The sequence below is a fragment of the Macrobrachium rosenbergii genome, chromosome 24 (assembly GCF_040412425.1).
Source record: "Macrobrachium rosenbergii isolate ZJJX-2024 chromosome 24, ASM4041242v1, whole genome shotgun sequence".
Taxonomy (NCBI): Eukaryota; Metazoa; Arthropoda; class Malacostraca; order Decapoda; family Palaemonidae; genus Macrobrachium; species Macrobrachium rosenbergii.
In genome coordinates this window covers 13541168-13565601 of record NC_089764.1, presented here as the reverse complement: position 1 = coordinate 13565601, position 24434 = coordinate 13541168, and the positions used below count along the sequence as shown (strand labels likewise).

Below are 24434 nucleotides of genomic sequence, written 5' to 3'. Positions count from 1 at the left end.
AAGTTGCTAAGTCTAGTTTTTGCTAAGTCTAGTTTGCTAGGGGCCTTTTTCTTGCTCAAAGTTTTGTACTGTTTCTAGCTTCTCTTACAGTATTAATTATGTTTTATGATTTTTTAAAATGTGTTTGTATTGTAACTTGGGTTGATTTTAACGTAATTTCTTACTGTTCCTGTCATTCGCATCTGAGTTTTTTATGACTCCTTGGCATCTGTTTTGCCAAATGCCTCATCGAGGTCTCCTGTCCTGATGTTGCTTCATTCAAGTCTGCTTATATCATCGAGGATGGGGAAATTGAAGTTATTTTCAGTATGTGGAACGTAGCATATATCAGCTTTTGGATAATTTGCCTGCGGACCTATACTGTACCTCTGTTGTCCTTATCTTGCAAACTCGTATCGGCTACCTTTTTTGTAACTGTTCCTCTTCCCATCTCATAACCCCAGACCTTATTACTTCATCTCTTAAATAACTTAGTCATTTGTAATAGGAACTTCCTAATGCACTTCAGCTGTGAATCCTAGAATTCTATAATCACACACACCTCTCCAAAATCTGTTTCTTTTGGAGTGCCCGTGTTTTTCCTGTGTATCATAAATTTTGGTTGTTTTCTAATGGATTACTCCTATTTACCAGTAGTCCAGGGACCTCTTTCCACTTCACCTAGACTGTTACCGACTATTTTTATTACCATTTCAAAATTAGCTTTACTATCATGTATGTTGCCAAGGTAACAGAATTTTTCTACCTCCTGCTAGGTTTGTCCTTCAACAACAAAAATAGGAGAATCATATAAATAAGGAATTGGTATGCTGGAAAACATTGAGCATCTGAAAATTGCAATGGTTTGAACATCTAAGAACATTTATTCAGAAAAGAATTAGATACTGAAGTTGCATGACAGTGACCTCTAGAAAGGACCATGAAACATGGAAAAAGGAGGTAGATGGGAGTTCAGACAGCAAGTGCAAGGGAGAGTGAAGGGGTCTTATTGTGCCCCATAAAAGGAACAGTGGATGTAGAAATAATGAATGGTGATTTGAGATTTTGGTCCCATTCAACTCAAACCATTGATATTGCCCTTGCTGTCTGATGCTTAGCTGCCCTCCTCTTCTCCTTGTATATATGTGTTCTTTACATCAACTGTTCTGCCGGAAATTGAAGGCCCTCTTCTCTTCAATTGCCCTTTATATTTTTTGGTTTAAATAGTCAAAATTAATTATTATTGTTTGGGCATGAAGTGAAAACTTATGACTTTTTAAAAAATAAAAACCTCATATTTCATTGAGAGAGCCCTCCTCCTTCTACCTCTGATTAGAATAATGTCCTACTGCTTCAGCTTGTATAGACACCAAATGACATTATAGCATAGAGGGTAGAGGGACTCCATATTTCTGGGATTTTCATCCAAGAGTGTGACCTAAAAATGCTTTCATCTGGGGAATGAAAGCTTCTATTTAGTACACCAGGTGTAAGGAAAGTATGACTTTTGTATGCATGAAACATGGAAATAAATTGAAATTGGCTTTTTATGCTCTTATTGTCTTCACTTATCAGTTTCATTGAACTTTTGGTTAATGCCCTTGATGCTAGTTTTTGACCAAGTAATTAGTACTTTTGAGGGATGAGAGTAATGTCTGAATTATTTACTTATATCTATTATTATGTACATTACTGTGCTTGTGAGACTTACAGTACAAAAATGAAGTTACAAGGCAAAATGAGGGCTGAATAATGCAATAGCAATATTGTTTTATACCTTAGTAGGATTAAGTTTTTTTAGTGGGATTCACTCATAATGTTGTATAGGCTATGATTTTTAGTGCTTGGGATGATTCTTTTATAGAATAGGCATTAGCTGTTAGTGAATGTTACAAGTTTCATAATATTCTAAGTAACTTATGTGTTGCTCTTTATGCTTCATCAGATTCGTCAGTTGCAGCACCGCATTAAGAGACAAGATGAAGCACAACGTGCAAGCCATGAAAGTCTTCAAGCAGAACGAGAAATGGGTAGTAGAGATGAATATATTTTGCTCTCACTGAAGAAAAAATATGATGACCTTTTGCAGTATGTACTAAAGGTAAAGTTGTTCTATGTAAATAAGTAATTGTGTTTATTGTCTTGCAGGTGAGCTGAAACATTATGTTATAAAATTCATGTCTTTTTTTTTTTAGTGATGGGCTTGCTTCATTATTCTAATAATGGTAATACAGTTTTCATCAAAATTGTTAATGTTTTTTCTTCAGACTTATCTTTTCCAGATTGAACCTGTAATATGTTCTTTGGCATCCCTTCTGTTATGCATACATGCAATGTGTATTCCTCAATGGTACAGTCTTTCTGTGCCCTTTCTTTCCATTATAATATTTTTTTTAATCACAAACCCAGTACTTAACACAATCTATTTGTGTGTTCACCCAAATCCCAAACAAATCAATCCACTTGTGGAAGAAAAAGATAATCAGATGGGTCAGGTAGGTTAGTGCATGCACATATGGTCCCTTACGTCCCGTGTAGCTAAGTTTATTATATATTGTGTGTTTTTATTTGGTAAAAACTCAGTAATTCCTGTACCTTTGGATTGTTTGAGGTCCCCTTGTTTCTTTCCTCTTTTCATTTTGCTTTTTTTATTTTCATTTCTTTCCTTTTGCTGATGGTATTTACATTAATAAAAATTTCAGTTAACCCATGCTTAGTTTTAATCTGCACCAGCAGTTTTCTTCTCCTGACCAGTGGTAGTTTCAGAAGTTTTGTAAGTACTTTATTGACAACTTTCATTCATGAGCACTGAGCTCTTCAGGCCTTTTGGTTTGTTATTAGTTGAATTTTCAGTCAAGAATTCCAGCTTCCCTGTTCATTTGAATTCCTGTTGCGTCAGCTTCAGCATGTGTCTTTCTGTCACTTCCTGTCACCAATATTGCTCTTGTCAGTCCTTGATCTTGCTTGGACTTCGTGTCTTATTTTGCTCCTACTAAGCCTTCTCCAGTGATTACATGCCTTTCATTTGGTATTGCACTTGCAATCAGTTTTCCTTACTGTCCTGTTTCTAGCCCGACTCTTATTGTCAACAGCAGTTCTGCTTTCTCAAGTCTTCCTTGCACGGAGGGGCATATTGTCTCGTGTCTTTGGCCATACAAATGCTTTAGCCCCATATGGAAACTTCTCTTCATCTTCCTAAGTCCTTGGCAGCAGTTTTTTCCTTTGGCTAGGTCTCCTGTTCAGTTTGTGTTCTTCCACGTGTACACTGGCCCCATGTTCACCCAACCACATGTATACATTCTTTTGCCTGCTGCCATTTCCAACCTTAGATGTGTTACAACCTCTTTTGGGTTGTGGTGCAGGTCTTTAATACACACTTTAGATTGTAGTCATTGTATCAAGTAACTCAGAGCAAAAGGGTCAGCAGAAACAATAAACTGCTGAGAAAACTTAACAATATTTATTACTTAAAGAAAAGGCATATTTAAATCAACCTTGAGTCTTTGAAAATAACTTAAAGAATACAAATACTGGTCCTTTACAAATCCCGTAGGATTACCTACAGCTAATAAAGCTAAGCCCTAACAAAGTAAGGAAAATTAACATAAATGAATACTCGGTTGGATCCAACACTTTTGCTGGCCAGACCTGAACACAATAACCTAAAGCTAAAAGCAAGCAAAGGAAGGCAGAGAATAAATAGTAAGAAAACACTTAATCTCCTACCTATCACCACAAAACTAAACTCCAGTGAATCTTTACACGACAGTATAATTTAACTGTCAGTGGACACTACCATCACAACATAAAAACGGCTAGACATATTAAATGAAAACATATATATTAGTATTTGAACAATGATCTCACATTAGGAGAAAAACGAAGCAATGTGAAGGCTGTAATCCAACTGCTACTTCTGATGCTAAGAGAGGTCACACACACCAGGTCCGATATGAGCGTCTAAGGTGGTCCTGCCTGACAAATTAGAGATATTCACTCCTACCTGGGTATGGCCACCCTGCGGACCTCCTCACGAGCAAACTTGCTCCCAATAACAGCTTTAAAGGCATCCTGGCAGAAGTGGATCAGTGGGAATTCAACTCCTGTTGATGATGGAGAACAGCGACGCCATCAACACTGGGAAAATCCTTCTCACCAGGGTAACGGCAAGTAACCCGTCCCACTTGACAGAAGTACCTGCGAGCCATGTACAGAGTAGGAAACTCATGTCGCAGGTGACAGGAGAGCACCCACGAAGGGTGATGTAAATCCAAAATTACTTTGAGGATGCCAAGATAATATTCCAAAGGCACCAGCTGAGTGACAATCAAGGGAGAGGTTAAGCCTGCACTGCTTGGGCCACGACATTCACGGCCAAACGTTGACCACAAGCGTCCAACGGCACTCGAAAAATAAAATAACAGAACAATCGTTAATACGATAGTTAATAAACATAAACAAGCGGGGAGGAGGCATCAAAACTGTAAACAAATACTTGAAAATCACCTTACACTTAATTTTTACAAAGCACTGGTGTTCCTTAAGAATAATACTTAAAACTAAAAAGAAACAAGGCTGATCTAAAATTACTTGAAGCCAAAAATAAAGGGAAAAATTTGCATTAACCTAATAGATGTCTTTCTCGTTATGACAAATATTACCATCAAAGCTTTGTCTGACTCCTGTCATGTGTGCTGCTTATCTTTGGTGTTGCTGCTGCAGCTATGTTTTTCATAATTTTCCTGGCCTCCTGCTCTGGCTCCTGTGCCTGTTTTCTGCTTCAGTCTCCAATTTCAGTCTCACGGCATCAGCCATCTTTGCAACAGCAGCATGCTTGTACCAGCCTTGCTGCATCACCTGTTGCCTTCTGAAACTCCATCAGCAACAGAGCACCAACTTCAGTAACCTCCAGTTAACACCAACATCTGAGAGCTTCAGCATTAACGACCATCTACTTTGGGAGGTGACAGTACCAGCAGCTTCCAGTACCAGTGACAGGTAACACTAGTGCCAACCACTGCCAGTGATAGTGCAAGCAAGCCTCCACACCAATTTTTACAGTTACCAGCACTTCCTTTCTCCCTCCTTTTTGTTTGCAGCATGGACAACACAATAGCAGCAAGTATTACTAGTACAGTGAAGGCTGTAATGGCTGTTGCAATAAGAGCAACAATAATAGATGAAAGTTTTTCTAGCCTAACTCGTCCAAAAATACTACAATTATGCAATCCACCCACCTGTTCATGTTTTTTTTATAATCCAGCTTACAACAACAAAAAACTACAAGACAGACTTACAACCCAAAATTGACAACCTAACCATCAGAGAGCTCTCTCTGCCCCACCACAATGTTTTTATCCTTCATGCCTTCATTGTTTACATTTTGCTCCCTCCTGCCATTTGTCATCCTATGAAATCATTTTCTATGATGTCACAGCACGAATGGATACTTTTAAACATAAAGAATGTTTTGCTATAAAAACATCTTATAAAATTAAACATGTACTTTTTATACATTTTGTAATGCCCGTACCATTTCACTAATGTAGAAAATAAAAATAAAAAATAATAATTAAACTTCTAAAACTGACATATAATCAGTAGATGCTGCAGAAAAAAACAAAAGCAGTTGTAGCAAGAGCGCCAGAAGCAGTTATAGCTGAATAACCAGCTACAGTTATTGCAAGGGAACCAGCAGCAGTTACAGAATGGGTAACGGCAACACTTTCAGCAAGGTCACCAGTAGGAGATGCAGCAAGAGCAGGAGTTACCGGAACAATAGGCACATCAGTGACACTGGATAGGTTCTTAGGTCAGCTGGGAAAAGTCTTGGATCTGACTATGAAGACAGTTCTTGGGCAGAATGACTATGTGCATGATAGGCACCCTGGTTTTTCTGACATAAGACAGGATCCAGATACTGTAATCATCAATGACTAAATCCCTACAGAGAGTGGATCCCTTTATCATGATGTGGCAATTCTTGACTGGTCATCCATCTCTGAGGAAAAGTTGGCCCTGTGCAGTTGGTACTGGATTCACTTTCTGCAACTGCAGCTCAATAAGTTTTAGGCAGCAGCAACATTACCAGATGTCATTCAGTCACCCTATCATATGATATTGGAAGAGATCTTTGTTGCTGGAAAGTTGCCTGGAATCTCAAGGTTCCTCATTCAAGGGTGGGGACCCCTTTTTCTAGTGCCTTCGTGATTGAATGTAGTGTAGTCTTTTTGGTATCGTATTCTGCACATGTAAAAGCTCTTCCACATTTTTTTTTCATGAAAATGAAGTTTCTTTTTTGCTATGACTTTTAAAATGATTATTACAGGCTGTTAATAATAATAATAATAATAATAATAATAATAATAATAATAATAATAATAATAATAATAATAATAATAAAATCAATTGAAGTTTGTCTTACTTGGCCTCTGATCTTACGAACTATGTTCGTTTTTTATTTGATTGGGGTTTTGGCCTTGTGAATATGATTCCATATTTCTGTTAGAGCCTTGGGTTTGATTGCCTATCTCAATCCTAAAACTCTTAGATGTATCCTCTTTCAACCTAAATTGCAATGTTAAATTGTGAATAAGGGGTTAATGATGAATTAGATTTAACTTAGAAAAACAAACAAAATATATTTTCTTTTATACAGATCCATTACTCACAATGCAAGTTCCTGATTTCTTAACTTCCTTGTCTCTCAAAGGTAACTGGTTAGATTTCACAAAAAATGAGACATTTAGCTACTGGGGACTCAGAGCAACATACTGGATTTTTTCTAATTAAACAAAACACTTATTTTTATATCAGCAACTTACCAAGTAATTACATTGCTATGAGTTACACTCGCTCGGCAGCTAAACTTTTGAAATTCACTGGCCGTGACATTTTGTTTTGAGTAGGTGACTTGCCCCGCCCACTTTCAGGGAAAGAGAGGAACAACTAGCAAAAGAGCTTCAATTTGTTTCTGATGGCTGTACACCACTTATTAGCAGCAGCTTTGTTTTGGAATTCATTATTTTTCCAATTGTCTTTTCGTCACTGGTGCAGTATTCTTGCATTGGTAGCCTTGTGACATACTTAGATAGAGCTGGGTTTCTTTTTGAAACATTATTTATCGAATTTTTAACTTTTTTCCCAATTGTGACTTTCAGTTGACTTGTTTTCTTTGTAATGTCAGACTCAAGTTCAACTAGCTTTAGGTATTGCAGCAAAGGCTGCAATACTTGTTTGACTAAAGAAGTCTATGATTCACATATGTTTTGCACAGACTGTAGGGGGCAGGTATGTTCAGTTGATTTGAGATGTAAGGAGTGTTCAGACTGGGACAGTAAGAAGTGGAAGACTTTGAGGTCACATTTGAATAAACTGGCTTGGGATAAAAAGAGGAAGGCAACTGCTAGACAGATTAGTAAGTCTTTAGCTAGCCAGGAATCACCTAATTGTATTGTTAATGTTAATGTCGATGTTGGTGTTCTTGTGATTTCTGTGAATCCCATTCCCAGTTCTCCATCTGTTCCACCTTCACCTTTACCTGGCTCTCTCGCTTCTGAACCCAACCCCATTGCCAGCCTTGAGTTGAAGATTGATAAAAGGTTCAAATTAATAGTGGAATCCTTTGCCCAATTAGTCTTCAGTGAAAGTCCTAATGGACAGTAAGAGTGATTCGGAGCGCCGAGTAGCACTTAGGGCTAGTGAAGTGTTAGTGGAGAAGGTGGCTGCTCATCCTGCCGATTCTCCTAGGCAAAGGTCAGTGGCATACTCCCCTAAACCTGGGAGGAGTCAAACTGGTAGCCTAAGGGAGGTCAGTGGAGTCTTCCCACAAGTAGTCGTCCCCTTGGTTGAACCTGTTGCTGAATCCCAGGTTGCAGCCAGGCACCACTGGAAAGGCGTATCTTTGGATGTGCATCATCTTTTGTCAAGTTCGAATGAGTTTAGTCCCTGACGCAAATGGCGCTATGTGGACGAATCACGTCCTCTAAAAGATGTGTTGTGTATGTGTTGCCTTCTCCTCCAGTGTCTTGTAAGAGCTTCGAGGAACCTGTGTGTAGCCCTCGTCTGTCTTGTAGTCATTGGGATAGTCTGGAACGTTTTTCTTCAGTGTCCCCCTTGGTGGAGAGTCAGAGTTTGGCTCCCAAATGCTCTGGTTCCTGTAAGCGCTCCTCATCTTCCTAGGTGGTCTTCTCCCGAGCAGCTCCCGTGCCCGAGGTCCCTCTGGCTCCCGAGCTCCCAGCAGTTTCTGAAGTTTCCTTGGGGGTCAAGTGCCCTGTATCACCCGAGTTCCCAAGAAAATCAAAGCGGTTATTAGTGCCCGATTGTCCTTCAGTCCCCAAGCACCTGTCTTCTCTAGAGCGCCATAGAGCACCTGAGCGCCCCCTGATGCCCGAATGAACATTCAGTGGCGTCTGTATGTCCAGTGGTTACAGAGCACCAATTCAGTGCCTGAACACCTGTCTTCGACCGATCATCTAGTTTTTGCTGTCGACCTCTCAGCTCCATCTTCTTTGGTTGGGGCTCAAGCAGTTCAGTGCCCAGCACCCCCTTCTGTGCAGCTGACTCCTCTCCTTCAGGCTAAGCCTGCTCCTAGTACCCAGGTGCCCACAGCTGTGGACCCCATTCAAAGCAAGCTGGACAGCATTTTCAGCCTACTCAAGAAGGCTCCATTGGCTCCTCAACCACCAGACTTGGCCTTGTCTCCTGCATCCTCGGATGAGGAAGATGATGTTTGAGTTCAGTACGCTCAATTATTGGCTTACGTGTCTTTATTAAGGTATCGCCTTGTCACCTTTCCGAGTTTCTTTTCTCCAGCAGCCCCATCTTCGCCTGCTTCTGCCTTTTTAATGGAATTGCAAACTACTGAATTTGCGAAGTTGCCCAAGTTGGTGCTTTCTTCCTCGGCAAAGAAAGCCTTGAATGAAGTTGATGGGTGGCTAATTGAGAAGAGGGATCTAGGAAGAGCCACCTTCAGTTTTTCTCCCTCCAGGTTATCTAAGAGGAAAAAAGTTAAGTATACCTTAGTTTAACCAGACCACTGAGCTGATTAACAGCTCTCCCGGGGTTGGCCCGAAGGATTAGATTTATTTCACGTGGCTAAGAACCAATTGGTTACCTAGCAACGGACCTACAGAGATATTTATCGAATGCCATGGGGGAAGCCCCTTCCCTGGGAGATCTACCTCCTCCCAGGGGGGACATCTCTGGGTTGATAGACTCATCTTGAAGATCTACATTTTCTTCAGTGAAGATTATGTTCAATACTTCAGAGTTAGCCCATCTTCTTAAGAACTTGTTCAAAGTTTTCGAAGTTTTGAGCTTCCTTGATTGGGCAGTGGGCACTCTGGCCCATAAGATCAAGGACTGTTCAGTTTTGCCCAAAGATAGTGCTATGGACTGGCTAGGAGTACTCTCATGTATCGACAAGGGTATCAGGGATGACTCCCAAGAGTTGGCTTCTCTTTATACAATGGGAGTACTAAAAAAGATGGAACTGTGGTGTTCTTACACCTCTAAGGGAGTTACTCCCTCACGGAAGTCGGCACTCCTGTTTTCCCCTATTTGTTCCACTTGTTCCATTGTTCCCACAGGCCACAGTACTGGGGATAGTATCAGATCTCCAGAAGAAGAGCACCCAAGATCTTTTGACCCAGTCCTCTAGACGGCCTAAGGAGATGTCCGCTCTTGCTTCTAGGATGGTCTCTCCTCTGTAGATGTGTCCCTTTCTTGGCAGCAGGCAGAGAGCTTATTGTAGATCCCAATTTAGTGGCCGTTTCGCTTCACGTGCCATTAAGAAGTCCTCAACTAGAGCTTCCTCCCGTAAATGAGAACTATGTCCTCCGGACTCCAGTAGGAGCCAGACTCATTCTCTTGTGGGAGAGATGGAGAGGGAAAGGGGCAGAACCTTGGATCATAAATGTCCTGAGGGTTACACCATCCCTTTCAAGGAAAAGCTGCTTTTGGCCAGCATGCCAGTAGTATTGACAGTGTACTGCGTAAGCTCAAAGAGGTTTTTGGCCATCTCAGAGGAAGTTTCATCCCTCCTCAGGAAAGGGGCGATAGAGTTAGTCGAGAACATGAACGCTCCAGGGTTCTACAATCGTCTGTTTTTGGTGCCCAAGGTGTCAGGAGGCTGGAGGCCTGTCCTGGACGTCAGGGTCCTGAATGTCTTCATCCAGAAGACAAAGTTCAAGTTCAGGATGGAGACAAACCAAACCATCCTGTCATCCATTCGCCAGGGAGGTTGAATGACATCCATCGATATGCAGGACACATACTCCCACATTCTTATACATCTGGAAGTACAGGCAGTCCCTGGTTTATGACGGGGTTCCATTGCTACACCACATCGTAAGCCGAAAATCGTCGTAAGCTGAAAAATCATCGAAAACCGTCAAAAATCCTAAGAAAACCTTACTTTTAATGCTTTGAGTGTATTGAAAACAATGTAATCTGCATTTTTATTGAGTTTTTCATAAAAAACTCCAAATTTTGATTATTCTGCCATTTTGGAGCCATATTTCTTCTGTCGGATTGGCGTCATAAGCGTCATAACCCCGGAACATGCGTTGTAAACTGGGAAATAATTTCTGATGAATATATTTTAAAAGTGTCGTTAACTCGGAACGTCGTAAGCCGGACCCGTCGTAACCGGGGGACTGCCTGTATCTCAAGTTTGTATACGAGAACAGAGTGTTACAATTCCATGCTCTGTGCTTCAGTCTCCCGACAGCTTCACAAGTTTTTACCAGTGTTCTCGTTCCCCTCGCAAAGTGGCTCCATCTGATGGGAATCAAGATCTCCCTCTGTTTAGACGATTGGCTCCTTCGGGCTCAATTGAGAGTGGAGTGTACGGAGGACCTTCGGAGGACCCTTCTCTTGGCCCAGGATCTGGGCTTAATGATCAACATGCAGAAATCCCAGCTGATTCCTTCTCGACAGATTCTTTGTTTAGGGATGATGATAGACTGGAATTTTTGGGTTTCTCCATCCCCTTAGAGAGTAGAGTCTTGTCTGAGGACAGTAAACAAGTTTCTTTCTCTCGGAAACTGTTATGCCAACAAATGGATGAGCCTTCTGGGAGTGTTATCATCCACAGAGCAGTTTGTTCTCCTAGGCAGACTTCATATGAGACAGCTGGGATGGGAAGTACCCAGATATGTTCTTGTTCCCTGTGACTCCTGAGGTAAAAAGAGACCTGCTCTGGTGGAGTTTCTAAGGAAGACTGTCGGAAGGGAAGCAGTCCATCTAGGACTGCAGTTCTTCAAGTCAGAAGTGTTCAGTAAGACAGTGGCAGTCCATTCAGACAGCATGACTGCCCTGTCTTACATCAAGAATCAAGGGGGAACGCACTCATTCTCCCTTAACGAAACGGTGAGAGACCTTTGGGTGAACCAAAATCACACCAGACTTCTGATACGTTTTATTCAAGGGAAACCAAACGTTCTGGCGGATGAATTGAGCCGCCAGAAGTAGGTTTTATGCACAGTATACCCTAGGTCCTCAGGTCTGCTTGGATCTATGGAAGTTGTGGGGAACACCAGTCCTAGATCTGTTCGCTACCTCCAGAAACCATCACCTCCTGTTGTTTTGTTCGCCAGTCCTGGATCCGTTAGCATGGGCAACAGATGCCATGCTTCAGGACTGGTCAAACAAGGACCTCTTTGCCTTCCGCCTCTCAGTAAGGTAAGACAAGTAATAAACAAATTTTGGACTCAACAGAATGTATCGATGATTTTAGTAGCCCCATTTTGGCCATCAAAGGAGTGGTTTCCGGACCTCCTCGACCTGCTTGCAGACTTCCCAAGACTGCTACCTCAAAAACCTCATCTACTCAGACAACCTCACTTCAGGCAGTTCCATCAGGGGTTGTCTACTCTGTCCCTGACAGGCTACAAACTGTCAGGAAGTTCCTTAGGAAGAAAGGGTTTTCAAGATCAGCTTCGCAAGCTAATGCCTGGTGTAGACGGCAGCTCTCTGACAGAGTATATCAGGCTAAGTGGGCAATATTTTGAGCCTGGTGCAGAAGGCACAGTATCTTGTCTACTCGGACACTTGTAGCAGAAATAGTAGATTTTCTGCTATATTTGAAAACCTCTAGGAGCCTGTCTACTTCCACAATCAAAGGTTATAGGGCAATGTTAACCTCTGTCTTCCAACACAGTGAAGTAGATCTTTCCTCAAATCAGGACTTGTCCGATCTCATTAAATCTTTTGACACCATGAAACAGAAGGAGGTAGAAGTAGTCCCATGGAACATAGATGTAGTTCTTAAATGGTTGTCAAGCCCTCGATTTGAGCCTACACACTCAGTTTCATTAAGAGATTTAACTAGGAAGACCCTTTTCCTAGTAACCTTGGTGACAGCAAAACAGGTAAGTGAAATTCATGTGATGGATAAGAGAGTTGGCTTCTCCCAAGGGAATGCTGTCTACTCCTTTTCCCTGGGGTTTTTAGCCAAAAATGAGACACTTTCTAAGCCCTGACCTTGTTCTTGTATCATTAAAAGGCAGTCAGAAATATTAGGTCCAGGTGAAGAAGGCAGAGCTCTGTGAGGGCTCTGAAGTACAGTATTACCTACACAGAACAGAAGGAGTGCGTGAACCTTCAAGTGCTTTATGGTTTTCAGTCAAGAACCCTTCGTGTCCACTGGCGAAGAATGGCCTGGCATTCATCCTCAGAGACTTCGTCTCAGAAGCTCATTCGTTGATTGGGGATGATGCCTTTCCCTCTTGTAAAGCGAGAGCTCATGAATTAAGAGCTGTAGCCACTTCGTTGGCATTCAAACATAATTTATCTCTCTCATTCTTATTACAGCCAACTTTTTGGAAGTGCAAGTTGGTGTTGGCATCCCATTATTTAAAGGAAATAGAGACAGTATATGATAACTGCAGTACATTGGGTCCTTTTTTCAGTGGCTGGTGTGGTGTTGGGGAAAGAAGCATAGGAAGCATTTCTTCCTTCCGTTTTTCTCTTCGCCTTGACATAAGAGTGTTGAGTTTTTAAAAGGAACCTTGGGGTACTGTGTACCCAGAGTACCCTATTATCTTTTTGTGGTATAGGTGACAATGTCTTTTCTGGTTGTATATTGTATATTGTGCCCAGGGCAGGGGCAACATGTTATTCTTTGGTAGCAATCGGAATTGTCTTTGCTGCAGAGTACCCACTGAAATAGTAGGCGATCCACGGCTATACTGCCACGCCACTATATAAGACAAGCACCAACCAGAGGCAGTATCTTCCTGCAGCAGCTCTCTTATCAAGTAAGGAGACAACAAGTATTGTATCAATGCTAGCAATTTTTTTCTATTCTCAAATTCTTGACCACCTCCTGTCATCCCACTTCCTGTTATGTGGGAATCAGCAATGTAATTACTTGGTAAGTTACTTATATAAAAATGACATTTTTATGATAAAGTTTTATACGTACCAAGTAATTACATGGTTGGAGCCCCCCCTCCTCCCCTCGCATGAACATAAGGGCATTAACAAATTGGAGCTCTTTTGCCAGTTGTTCCTCTTTCCCCGAAAGTGGGCGGGGCGAATCACATACCCAAAACAAAATAGCGAAACCCGCGAATTTCAAAATTTTACTTGGTAAATATTTAAAACTTTATTTCATCACAAAAATGTCATTTTCATTCTTGAATTTTGTTGATCATGAAATTAGGCTAAATTATAAGAAATGCATTTGTATAGATAATTATTTTTTAAACTAATGCATTTTCCTGACAAAAGCTTTTGTGGAAATAATTTTGTGACTGACATTTCATGCTTCCAGTATGATCCCATTATTTGTAATTTGGGATTTTAACTATACAAGGCAGTACTGATAATTTTAGATTAATTTATGCAAAGGGTGGACATGCTCATGTCCAAATTTTATCTGTTCACTGAAGCTTTTATCTTTATTTGCATATGCATAATGGTTCATAGGATTGAATGTTCATTTGTTGTGGTACTTATAGGCAGTTACTGCCGTACCTTCATTGCAGTAATTTTTCCAGTAATTTGAATGATGTAATTTTTTGTTCTCAGGTTGAATCTGAAAACCAGAAACTCAAAAGTCTGCATGGCATGTCAGGTGATGGAGATGAATTTTTACACGACTACGATGGGGAAAATAGCAAGTGTGAACATCATGATATCATTAGACTTCAAGCAAACCTTGAAACATTGCGCTCTGAAGTATGTTAACTCTCTCTTAGTTTGTAAATGTTGAGTCTTAAGTATTTCTAAAATTATCCTTAATTTAGTACAGTAGTTGTTAGTGAATACTTTGAGAATGAAGTTCTAGAATCGATATGAGAATGTAGATATCAGGAAAGACCAGTTGAAAGTTGTTCTACTTCAAATGTGTGTGAAAACTTTGTGTGTACTGTATTCACATCAAGTAGTGTTCTTTATTCCTTTCTTTCTTCCCAAAGTGAAATTAGCCTGTGCAAAGAGACAAGCTAAAGGAAAAGGAAAAGGTGGAAAATATTTAAATGTAAGGAAATAGAAAATATAGCCAATACACCTGAATGCAGGAGACATCAGCGGGAAGCAGGAATAGATTTGCTCCTTGCTTGAGCATTTAAAGATCAGGAAACTCTACAACTGCACTAGGCATGCTATTCCACATTTTAGTTGTAGCCAAAATAATACTCCTAGTAAACTGAGTGGTATTAAACCTGATACTAGAAAACAACACACTGTTTGCAGCAGCAGCCTTCCTAGTGTTGCATGCAAAAAGATCTGGATTAAAGTAAAGAAGAGTGTAGAGAATGTTTGTTGTATAACATTTTATGCCACAGACAAAGAACTCACTGTACGTCTGTGCTACAAGTCAGCCTTAGGAGTTGGCAAAATAAACTTGACTGATGACAGAACTCTGTCCAAGGGTTTTAGATGAGAGTCAACACTGGGAGCCAACACTGGAAAATAGAATCCAGACAAGGAAGAAGAAAGGAATTGAAACACTTAGATATGATAGGTTCATCATGAAACATGCAAAAAACATTTATGTAAGATACAGTACCAACTTTTTGAGAACAGAGGGCTGTTATGGATATGCTTTTCAAAAGCTAATTTCTTATCAAGAGTTGCACCTAAACTCTTAAAGGAATCACTGAGATTTAAAACTGTACCAATTACAGTCATACCCCGAACTTAAATGAGGTTAGGTTCCAGAACCCCTCACGCAAAGCGACTTTTCACATAAGTTGGCACGGTCTCTAAAAATGCTAATAATTGCTTATTTCTAAAGTTTAAACACTAAATATGACCCTACTCATGCTCCCAAATTATTAAGCTAACTTTTAAATGAAACTGAAGTTACTGTAATTTCATGTAAAAGTTAGCTTAATTCTTTACTCTTAAAAAAAGAAATAAATGGTTGACATAAAAATAGAGAGTTGGAAGAGAATTTCTGTCTCTCTCCCCTTCCAACCAATATATTTTTAGAAATCTTCTCAACCTCTTTTTAATAACTTCTTTGTTGTACGTTTCTTTCTCTTTGTTCTGAAATGCTTTTTCATGAACATGAACAGACACACTGTTTTCATTTGGACTAATACAACTCTTAGTTATTATGTCTCTGTGTTTTAGAACATATTTGCCACACTAGCGCTTTTACATTTCGTAGACGGTACAGGTAAAATTAGATCAATTTAAACTATCTACTGTACAGGTAAAGATGTATAGAGAAATAAGTTGTAAAAATGTGTGAGTGCTAACTATGAGAGAGAGAGAGAGAGAGAGAGAGAGAGAGAGAGAGAGAGAGAGAGAGAGAGAGAGAGAGAGAGAGAGAGAGAGAAGGGTTGTCCTTACTTAAGAGAGTGAAATTATTTATCAGTTAGTACGGAGACAGAGAGAATAACGAGAGAGAGAGAGATAGAGAGGTATTGTCCTTATTTGAGATATCAAGTTAAATTATTTATGAATTATTATGCAGACAGAGAGAATAACATGAGAGAGAGAGAGAGAGAGAAAGTTATTCTTATGTTAGATATCAAAAGATGGAAATTCAGTATTAAACAAACTTTGAAATGAAATTAAAGTTACTGTAATTTCATTTAAAAGTTAGCTTAATACATTACCCTTAAACAAAGAAATAAATGCTTGATGTAAAAATATAGGAGAATGTGAAAATTAGTATACTATTTCTCTCTCTCCCCACTCCACCGATCTATTTTTAGAATTCTTCTCAACCTGGTTTTTAAAAACTTCTTCATTCTGTTTCTTTCTCTTTGTTCTGAAATGCTCATGTCCCTATGTTTAAGAACTGCCTATTTATAGTTTGTAGATGGTACAGGTAAAATTAGATCAATTTAAAATTATCTACTGTACAGTTAAAGGCATACAGAGAAACAGTAATATGTAGGTTGTGCTGACTACGAGAGAGAGAGAGAGAGAGAGAGAGAGAGAGAGAGAGAGAGAGAGAGAGAGAGAGAGAGAGAGAGAGAGAGAGAGAGAGAGAGAGATAACATTTGTCCTTACTTAAAAGAGTGAAATTTTTTATGAATTATTACGGACAGAGAGAGAGAGAGAGAGAGAGAGAATTAGTAAGAAACCTTTGACCCGCTAATCAGCAATACTCCCCCTTCTTGACATGTTAAATCGACATGTCTGACAGCTTTTGCCTTCGAGCTTCTTACAAAAGATGGGGAAAGATATTTGTTTGTGTAAAATAATACAAATTTTGTAATTAAAGTTATTATTATTATTATTATTATTATTATTTTTTTGTTATTATATTATTTGAAAATTAGTACTTATTATTAGGTAAAAAAAATTTTTATCATACAAAACAAATAAACATACACATGTACCATAAAAATTCTCTCATTGCAGTAAAAAGAGAGAGAGAGAGAGAGAAATTACTTTTATTATTTAATGTTATTTAATTTGCACGTAAAAGTTTGAAAACTTGTAAATTATGTAAAAATTAAACATAAACACTTTTGCAGGGTTTCTCAGTATTCGCAAATGTGAAAAACTCATGTATGACAATTAGTTAGGTTCCAATGAAAAGTTCGTGTGTGTGTGAATTCGCACAACTCGAATTGCTCAGGTTTGGGGTATTACTGTATATGTGGATCAGGAGGCAAAAGTAAAAGTTTCCTGGATCAACGTAGTATCATACACTGAGTTTTACTGTTGAAGGGTTAAGCTGCATACTCCACTCATGAGTATGTGCCAGATTTCTGTTCAAAAATTATGCGTCCACAGACCTAAGGCGCAGAGAAGGAACAACAGCTAGAAGTGTGTGCAGTCATTGTTGTCTCTAGACCTTCACGCATGTCACAAGTATAGAAAATAAATAACAAACTTTCAAGAATACTATCATGAGGAACACTTGAAATGACATTACTAAATGGCATTACTACTGTTTTCTTATATTTTGGTTTCAGGGTATAGATATTCTGCACACCAGTATAGAAGAGGATAATAAATCTGCTGTCCTTAGTTTTGTCTGCCCCTTTCCTTAAGAAAGTTCTAGTCAGTTATATTAGTCATTCTTGTCCATGGTCACATTTTCATTTGACACTTGCTTAAATCATGGAATTGTAGATTATAATATCTCTCTGGCTTCTTTGTAAATTACAGCTATATTAGAAATTGGCAAATATGGCTGTGTGTGTTCTTTAAAGCACAGGAAATGTTATGCCAAGTTAAACAGTATGACATCCTGACTATACATACTTCCACAGGGATTGGTTGCAGGACCCATGGTATGTATACCATATTTTGACGGCATATAGGCTCACCTCAGTTTTTGGAAGTATATTTTGGAAAAATTAAAAAAACATGTCTCGCTTCTCAGAAATTTGTAGTCCTTCCCACTGTAGGCTATCTTGAAGCTTCTTAACCACTGATACTCAAATGTCACAAGGAACTTATTTATAAACTTCAGAATCTTGGAGTGGGTGGATATGTTTAAAGATTACTTAGGGATTACTTATAGGTAGGCAGCAGCGAGTTGCTGTGGACGGGATCTTAAGTGAACAAGAGTTACTTATAGGTAGGCAGCAGCAAGTTGCTGTGGATGGAATCTTTACTGAACCAAGACCTATTGTGTCTGGAGTCCCACAGGGCAGTGTTCGTGGTCCAATGTTATTTTTAGTGTACTGTATACAAGTGACATGGTTATTGGGCTGGAAAACAAGATTTTTCAGTATGTTGATGCAACACTTGCGGGTGTAGTAAAGTCTCCATGTATGAGAAATGAAGCTGCCCTCAGCCTCATTCGGGACATGGGCTGGATCAGGAAATGGTGTAGTCGGTGGGGTATGAGGCTGAACTCCAGTAAAACAAAAACACTATTGATTAACAGATCTTGTACAGATTTCCCACCTCATCCTCCCCTTCAGGTGGATGGAGCTTTGCTGAATGAGTCTGAAGCTTTAACTATTCCAGGTGTAACTTTTGACTCACATCTACTTTTGAGAAACATCAAATGAAAGTTTCAGTAAATGCCGCAAGTAAGTTAGGTATTGTTCATAAGGCTCATATATTTATAACAATGATAAAATCAGTGCAACCTGTTTTAGGTCATTTGTACTTCCTTTGCTGGAATACTGTTCTCCAGTGTGGATGTCTGCTTATGCCAGAAATTTTTCTCTTTTAGATAGAGTGGTTCGTGGTGGTAGGTTTCTGTTTCTTGATAGTAGCAGGTATGACTGGGACCATTGACGGATGGTCTCTTGTTTGTCACTTTTCCATAAGTTGTATTTCAACAGAGATCTTTCCAATTCACAATTGATCCCAGATCCCCTTTATCTGCCGAGAGCAACTAGATTTGCTGAACAGCAGCACCAATATGTAGTAAACATGCCTTGCTGTTGAACTTCTCAGTTCCAGAGGTCCTTTATTCCTCACACTGTTGGACTGTGGAACAGCCTCCCAGAGGATGTCGTGCAATTGGGACTTCAGAAGTGAAGATGCAATGCATTACTACCCTAATACTATTCTTCTTGCAATTTGATACATTTTTATCTACAGTATTTATCTGTTTATTAATTTATTTTTTCTTTTTTAGTAAGTGGGATCTCTTCTTTCTGTGTCCCTGTACTTCCTTTTACTTCTTCCTAATGAACACCAGGTTCTTTGGAAGCTTTAATTTCAAGTCATTGACCCCTTGGGTTTGTTCCATATGAATAGGTTTCATCTACTGAATAATAATAATAATAATAATAATAATAATAATAATAATAATTATTATTATTATTATTATTATTATTATTATTATTATTATTATATTAGTATTTGTTTGCAATATGCAAAATATGAATTTTTCTGAATTATGGCCTTTGCCTAATGCAGTAACTAGTGTAAGCCAAGCCAACTATCTTATGCCTTCTTCTCTTTGATAGTAATCATAACTAATACTGCAATTTTTTACTTATTAAAGAAATATTTCATTATTGTTATTTATGTGGTATAGCTTATGTAAAAATGGTCACTACATCATCAAAACACATACAGTAAACCCCCCATATTCGCGGACTTGCGTGTTCACGGATTTCTCTGTGGAACGTATATACCCATTATTCGTGGAAAATTTGCCCATGCGCGGTATTTTTCATTGAGAAATATTCACTAATTACTGTATTTTCATATCATTTTCATGACTAGATGCATTTTTTGTGATAAAACTAGTAAAATACTCAGGTATAAGCATTTTTAGTTTTTTTTTTGTGTTTAAACTATCAAAATAGGCAGTTCTAAGTGTTTTTAGAGGGGTTTTAAGTATTTGCAGATTTTAGCTATTCACGGGGGGTGTGGTATGCATCCCCCACAAATCTCCTGCGAATACAGGGGTTTACTGTAGCTGGCTGCAGCTATAACTATTGGAGTGGCTGTTGTGATGAAAACTGATGCAGCTCTGATCACTTAAGCAACTCAGGTCATTGCTGTCTTCCTTAAAGTGTGAGAACTGTAACTTGAGTTTTGGGTGATACAAAGTCCTTCTCAAAATGCTGTGGAGTGGCTGGAACCCTGGCTATGTACATGGATCCATGCAGCGGAGCACAGTTGCAAGTAGAATTTGTTCATATAGAGTGATAAATGCCTTGTCCTTTGTGTGATACAAGCTAAGGCTATTGTGGCACAACCAGGGGCAAACTAGGAAATGTTATGTCCACTAATAAGCATTGTTAATGCCCCCAGTTAAAGTGTGGAAGAATTCACAACAGTAGTTCTCAAAATATAGAAAGATACCAACAGAAATTACTTTTACACAAAAGGAGATTAGAAATTGGATGAATAAAACTCACCAAGTACCTTCATAATTAGGTACATTTGCAGGCAGTAACAGAGGTAATTGAAGAACAGTTGTAATACAAAAAATATACGAGAAAATATGATCAGCTGAAAAATTTTTAATAGCATAGATGAGCTTAGTGAAATACATCATTAATGTTAGAAAGTTAAGGCAGAAACAACACTATAAATAGGTAAATATAAGTAAATCCAAAGCCAAGCACCCAATTACACATAGTAATCACCATCAACTGTATCTCAAAAGAGCAAAGAAGCAAAACAGTGGTACACTTACTCTTTGCTGCAATACAATAAACAAAAATGGATTGCAAAGTGGTTAGCACAAATAAGAACAGACATCCAAGCACAACTTGCTATTGGGAACACCCAGCCTTCATCAAAAACAATAACAAATGATGAAAAATAGTAAAATCATTCACAAAATACTGAAATCTCTGGCTGGATTGAGGCCAGCAGGTATTTACATTTATGAGAACATAACAGTTTTTGTTTGAATTGAGAGGGAGAGAAATAATTATGCCTAAGATTGAGGCCCTTCATTTAGAATAAAGTAACTAGCATACCTCGTTGCCATTTGCTTTATAAATGTATCCTACAATTTGTGAATTTCCATTTTTTAATTAAATTCTAATTTTTCACGGTACCTCTTAAGTAGCTGCTATCATAAATAAATAACATTAATTTATTGCTCTTTGCATTTCTCTCCCCACTGAAATATTTCAGGATAGTGATGAAGTAAGAAAAAGTACAAAATTATCTATAGAAAAGTACTGTAGTCATTTAGGTCAGTTTTATGGTTTGCAAAGTAAACCATTGTCTTACTGGTCTCTCCATGTGAAAGTGAAAGGTTCCAGTAAGATAGTAATATGGGTTTTTATGAATGTCCTCTTTTATTAGAATATTCCATATTGAAAGATAGTGGCCATACTTAATGACATGTGTGAATTTATAAAATGTAAAGTTCTTTTAGATTTTAATATTTCTTAATAACTTTCATTCTTTTTGCAGATGATTAAAAAGGATGGCTATATTGCAGAATGTGAAGAGCGATTACAGGCTATGGAAGCCTTAAAGGAAGAAAATCTTACACTCCATAAGTCATTAAAAAGTACTCATGAGAGAGCCACACAGCCTGATCCTCGGGATATAAGCACAGCATTAGAGGATGAGTGGATGAGGAGACTAGCAGAAACACGTGAGATGTATGAGCGTGCCATTGAAGGATATCGCGATCAGCTGCAAGAGGTGCATAGCAAATTACAAGAGACAGAGCACAATCATGCATCTCATATACAAGAACTTATGCAAACTATTGATGAGCTGAAAAAGGGTGGCAGATGGGAAGAAACAGTTGGTCATGATCACAACAGTAAGAGAATGATGCGTGAAAATGGTGGTGTGAGAAGAGGATACAGAAGTGATGGAGAGGAAAGGGGTGCAAGAACATTAAACATTATGAGGGATGATGAAGAGGTTAGAAGTACAAATGTCAGGGAAGAAGTTGAAAGAAATCGAGCTGTAGGAAATAATATCCATGATGAAGATAAAGTTCAAAATGGAAGATCCAGTATCTCTGAGGAAACTGAAAATGATAGAACTAGGAAAACAGTAATTCAAGACACAGACAAAACAAAAACTGGACAACAAGTGACTAGAGGAGAGGAAGATGGGTTTAGAAAACAAACTGTAATCACTGAAGACTTAAATGATAGACCAGCTGTGCATGTGAGCAGTGCTGAAGGTGACAAAGCTTCAATATCTTCAGGAGAAGTACAAGGGAATTTGAAGAATTCTAAAAATGTGAAGGCTCATGAAGAATATAAAGTGAACAAAGAAGAAAAACTAAGGGAAGTTATTGAAGTAAGTGATAAAGTTACACAGACTTCTGCTACTGAATTCCAGAATGGAGTAGATAACACTAGGTTTGAAGATGCTCAACCTCAAGCAGATGTTCGTGGTGCTGAAGGTGAAATGCGAGAATCCAAAGAATATCTGGAGAGGGTAAATCACTTGGTTAAGAAACTTGAAAGTATGAAATTAAATGGAGAAGGGGCTGAAGAAATATTGGCTGTGATACGAGATACAATTAATGATTGTTTACATGAGTGGCGAGAAAGCTTCCATCATCAAAAATCACTGCAGAAGGACAGTGCTGACGAAAACAAAGGATATTTGGAACTCCAGAGGAAGCTACGTTCAAAAAGCAAACAATTAGAATCCAAACAAAAACAATGCAGGCTTCTTGAGGAACAAAATGCAAAACTTACTCAAAAGTGTAGTAAGCTAGAAGCTCAGGTGAGTATTGTATTGTGTTTGAATATATGTAGTCCTTTTGATAACTAACACCCCCAGTAGATAAAAATTATAACAAAAAACTTCCAAGTCCAGACCTTTTAGCCTTTTTTTTTTATATTTGACTGGAGTGAAGATTAAACTAGGTGGTTGGGTTGGTTGTATTACTGATTCTAAAGTTTCCAGCAATTAATCTAGTAAATTCAAGTCTTCTTTCAGCATAATGAGCAACTTTATTTCAGATAATGCTACTATCCTTATTTTCACTAATATCAGGTAGCATTCAAAAGTACAAATTCTAGAATAGTAGGATGCTTGGAATGTCACCTGTTTTATACTAAAATCTGTGGAGATCAGCTTGTTACCCATAGTCTGTGATGTTGTTTGGTGCATTTTGCACATCTCTACTTTATGTGGCCAATTTTTCCTTCACCAGCCAATTTCATTAGTATTATGTCTATGTTTTCATTGTACAACTGTGAGTACATTGTTGCAAGTTGACTTTCCTCAACAAACTTTTCCTTCCAACTCCATTTGCTGTGATGCTTCCATTTTTGTTATTTGTATTTCATTCTTAGTGCTTCAGTGTATGTGCAGTGTAGTCAGAATATTTGTGCCTAAATAGCCAGTTAGGTTATGATGAGCTAATAGGATGAAGCTGCATTGTCACTTGACAGAAACTAATAAAGTTTTAGAGAGAACACTTACTTTTCATGATCAAAATCAATAAAGGAACAAGTGTAGGTAATGCTGCTGCAGATCCTTCGCTATATGCTTACACATAAGCTTTACAGTGTTTTCACCTTAATGAGAAGTAGAATGTAGAATTAATTCGTTTTGAATCTGGACACCTCACTTGTTTTTGGTGTTTGCATTCTTCCTCATACATTCGTTATCATGAATTTTTTCATTTTGATACTGTACACCTTTTGCAATAAAACTTATTTTCATAATTTTGGAATGTTTTGTATATAAATTTCAGAAAAAATAAGACACCTGGTAATGATACATTGGAAATCAAAATGTAGGGAAGCAATTCTGAGAAAAGTTTCATATACTGTATAAATAACACCTCAAGGATCACTGCCTAATGTTCCTTGAGTGGTGCAGTGTAAATGATAATACTGCATAGTGTATGTGGAATACTACATTACAGTTCTAAGGATAATAAATTCTGTACCAAAGAGAGAAAATGGGGGTGGGCACCATGTGTACAAAGTGGTCTATGTAGAGGTGTGAGGAGAGCTGCTGAACTGGGAACAGTCAAGGTGGATGAGATGGGAACATGATCAGTGTTCGCTGCTGCAGCTGCTGACTCATGGTCAGGGTATACCAAAGGCAGATGTGGCAACACAGGAATCGAAGCTCCTGGTGTACCTAAGGGGAGAGCAGCAGGGCTGGCAACTGCCGAGGCGGACGACACAAAAACGCGAGAGGATAGGAAATGGGACAGTAGGCCACTGAAGGTTGGTACTCCTTGAAGGCCTAGAGAAGCCCAGATGCCAGCCATCTTCTGAGCCTCTGATCCTGAAATAGAACAAGAAGGCACTGCCTCTTCCCTCACAGTAGGGTGAACATCCATCCCCCCCCACCCCCAGAGAGATCAGGGGCAGCCTGAGAGATAACATCTCCTGACCTCTCTCCCGAAACTTCCAAAGTGAAAGCTATGGAAAAATGGGAAGGGGTAAAATCTTCCAAGGAAGAAGAAGCAACTGGGCGAAGATTGGGCATAGAAGAGGAACCAGAACGAGACTGAGAAGTGGCCATTGAAGGAGGAGAAAACCCTTTCCAAGATGGCACCTTCTTCCTCCTCTGATGATTCTTCTTGGCAAAAATCCTCCACTGCTGAGGAGGCAAAGAATGACACTCAGAACCTGGATTAGTAACGTTACACACAT

At 38.9% G+C, this 24434-nt stretch overlaps 1 protein-coding gene across 4 annotated transcripts in view; it reads left to right on the top strand.

Moving 5' to 3' along the window:
• LOC136851876 (outer dense fiber protein 2-like) overlaps nt 1-24434 on the top strand; it is a 68158-nt gene that overhangs the window by 37545 nt on the left and 6179 nt on the right. For all 4 annotated transcript variants that reach the window (XM_067126200.1, XM_067126202.1, XM_067126203.1 and 1 more), the window contains 3 exons: nt 1925-2080; nt 14017-14166; nt 21253-22539. In XM_067126200.1, the coding sequence (XP_066982301.1) occupies nt 1925-2080; nt 14017-14166; nt 21253-22539 (1593 nt within the window). The remainder of the gene's footprint in view (nt 1-1924; nt 2081-14016; nt 14167-21252; nt 22540-24434) is intronic.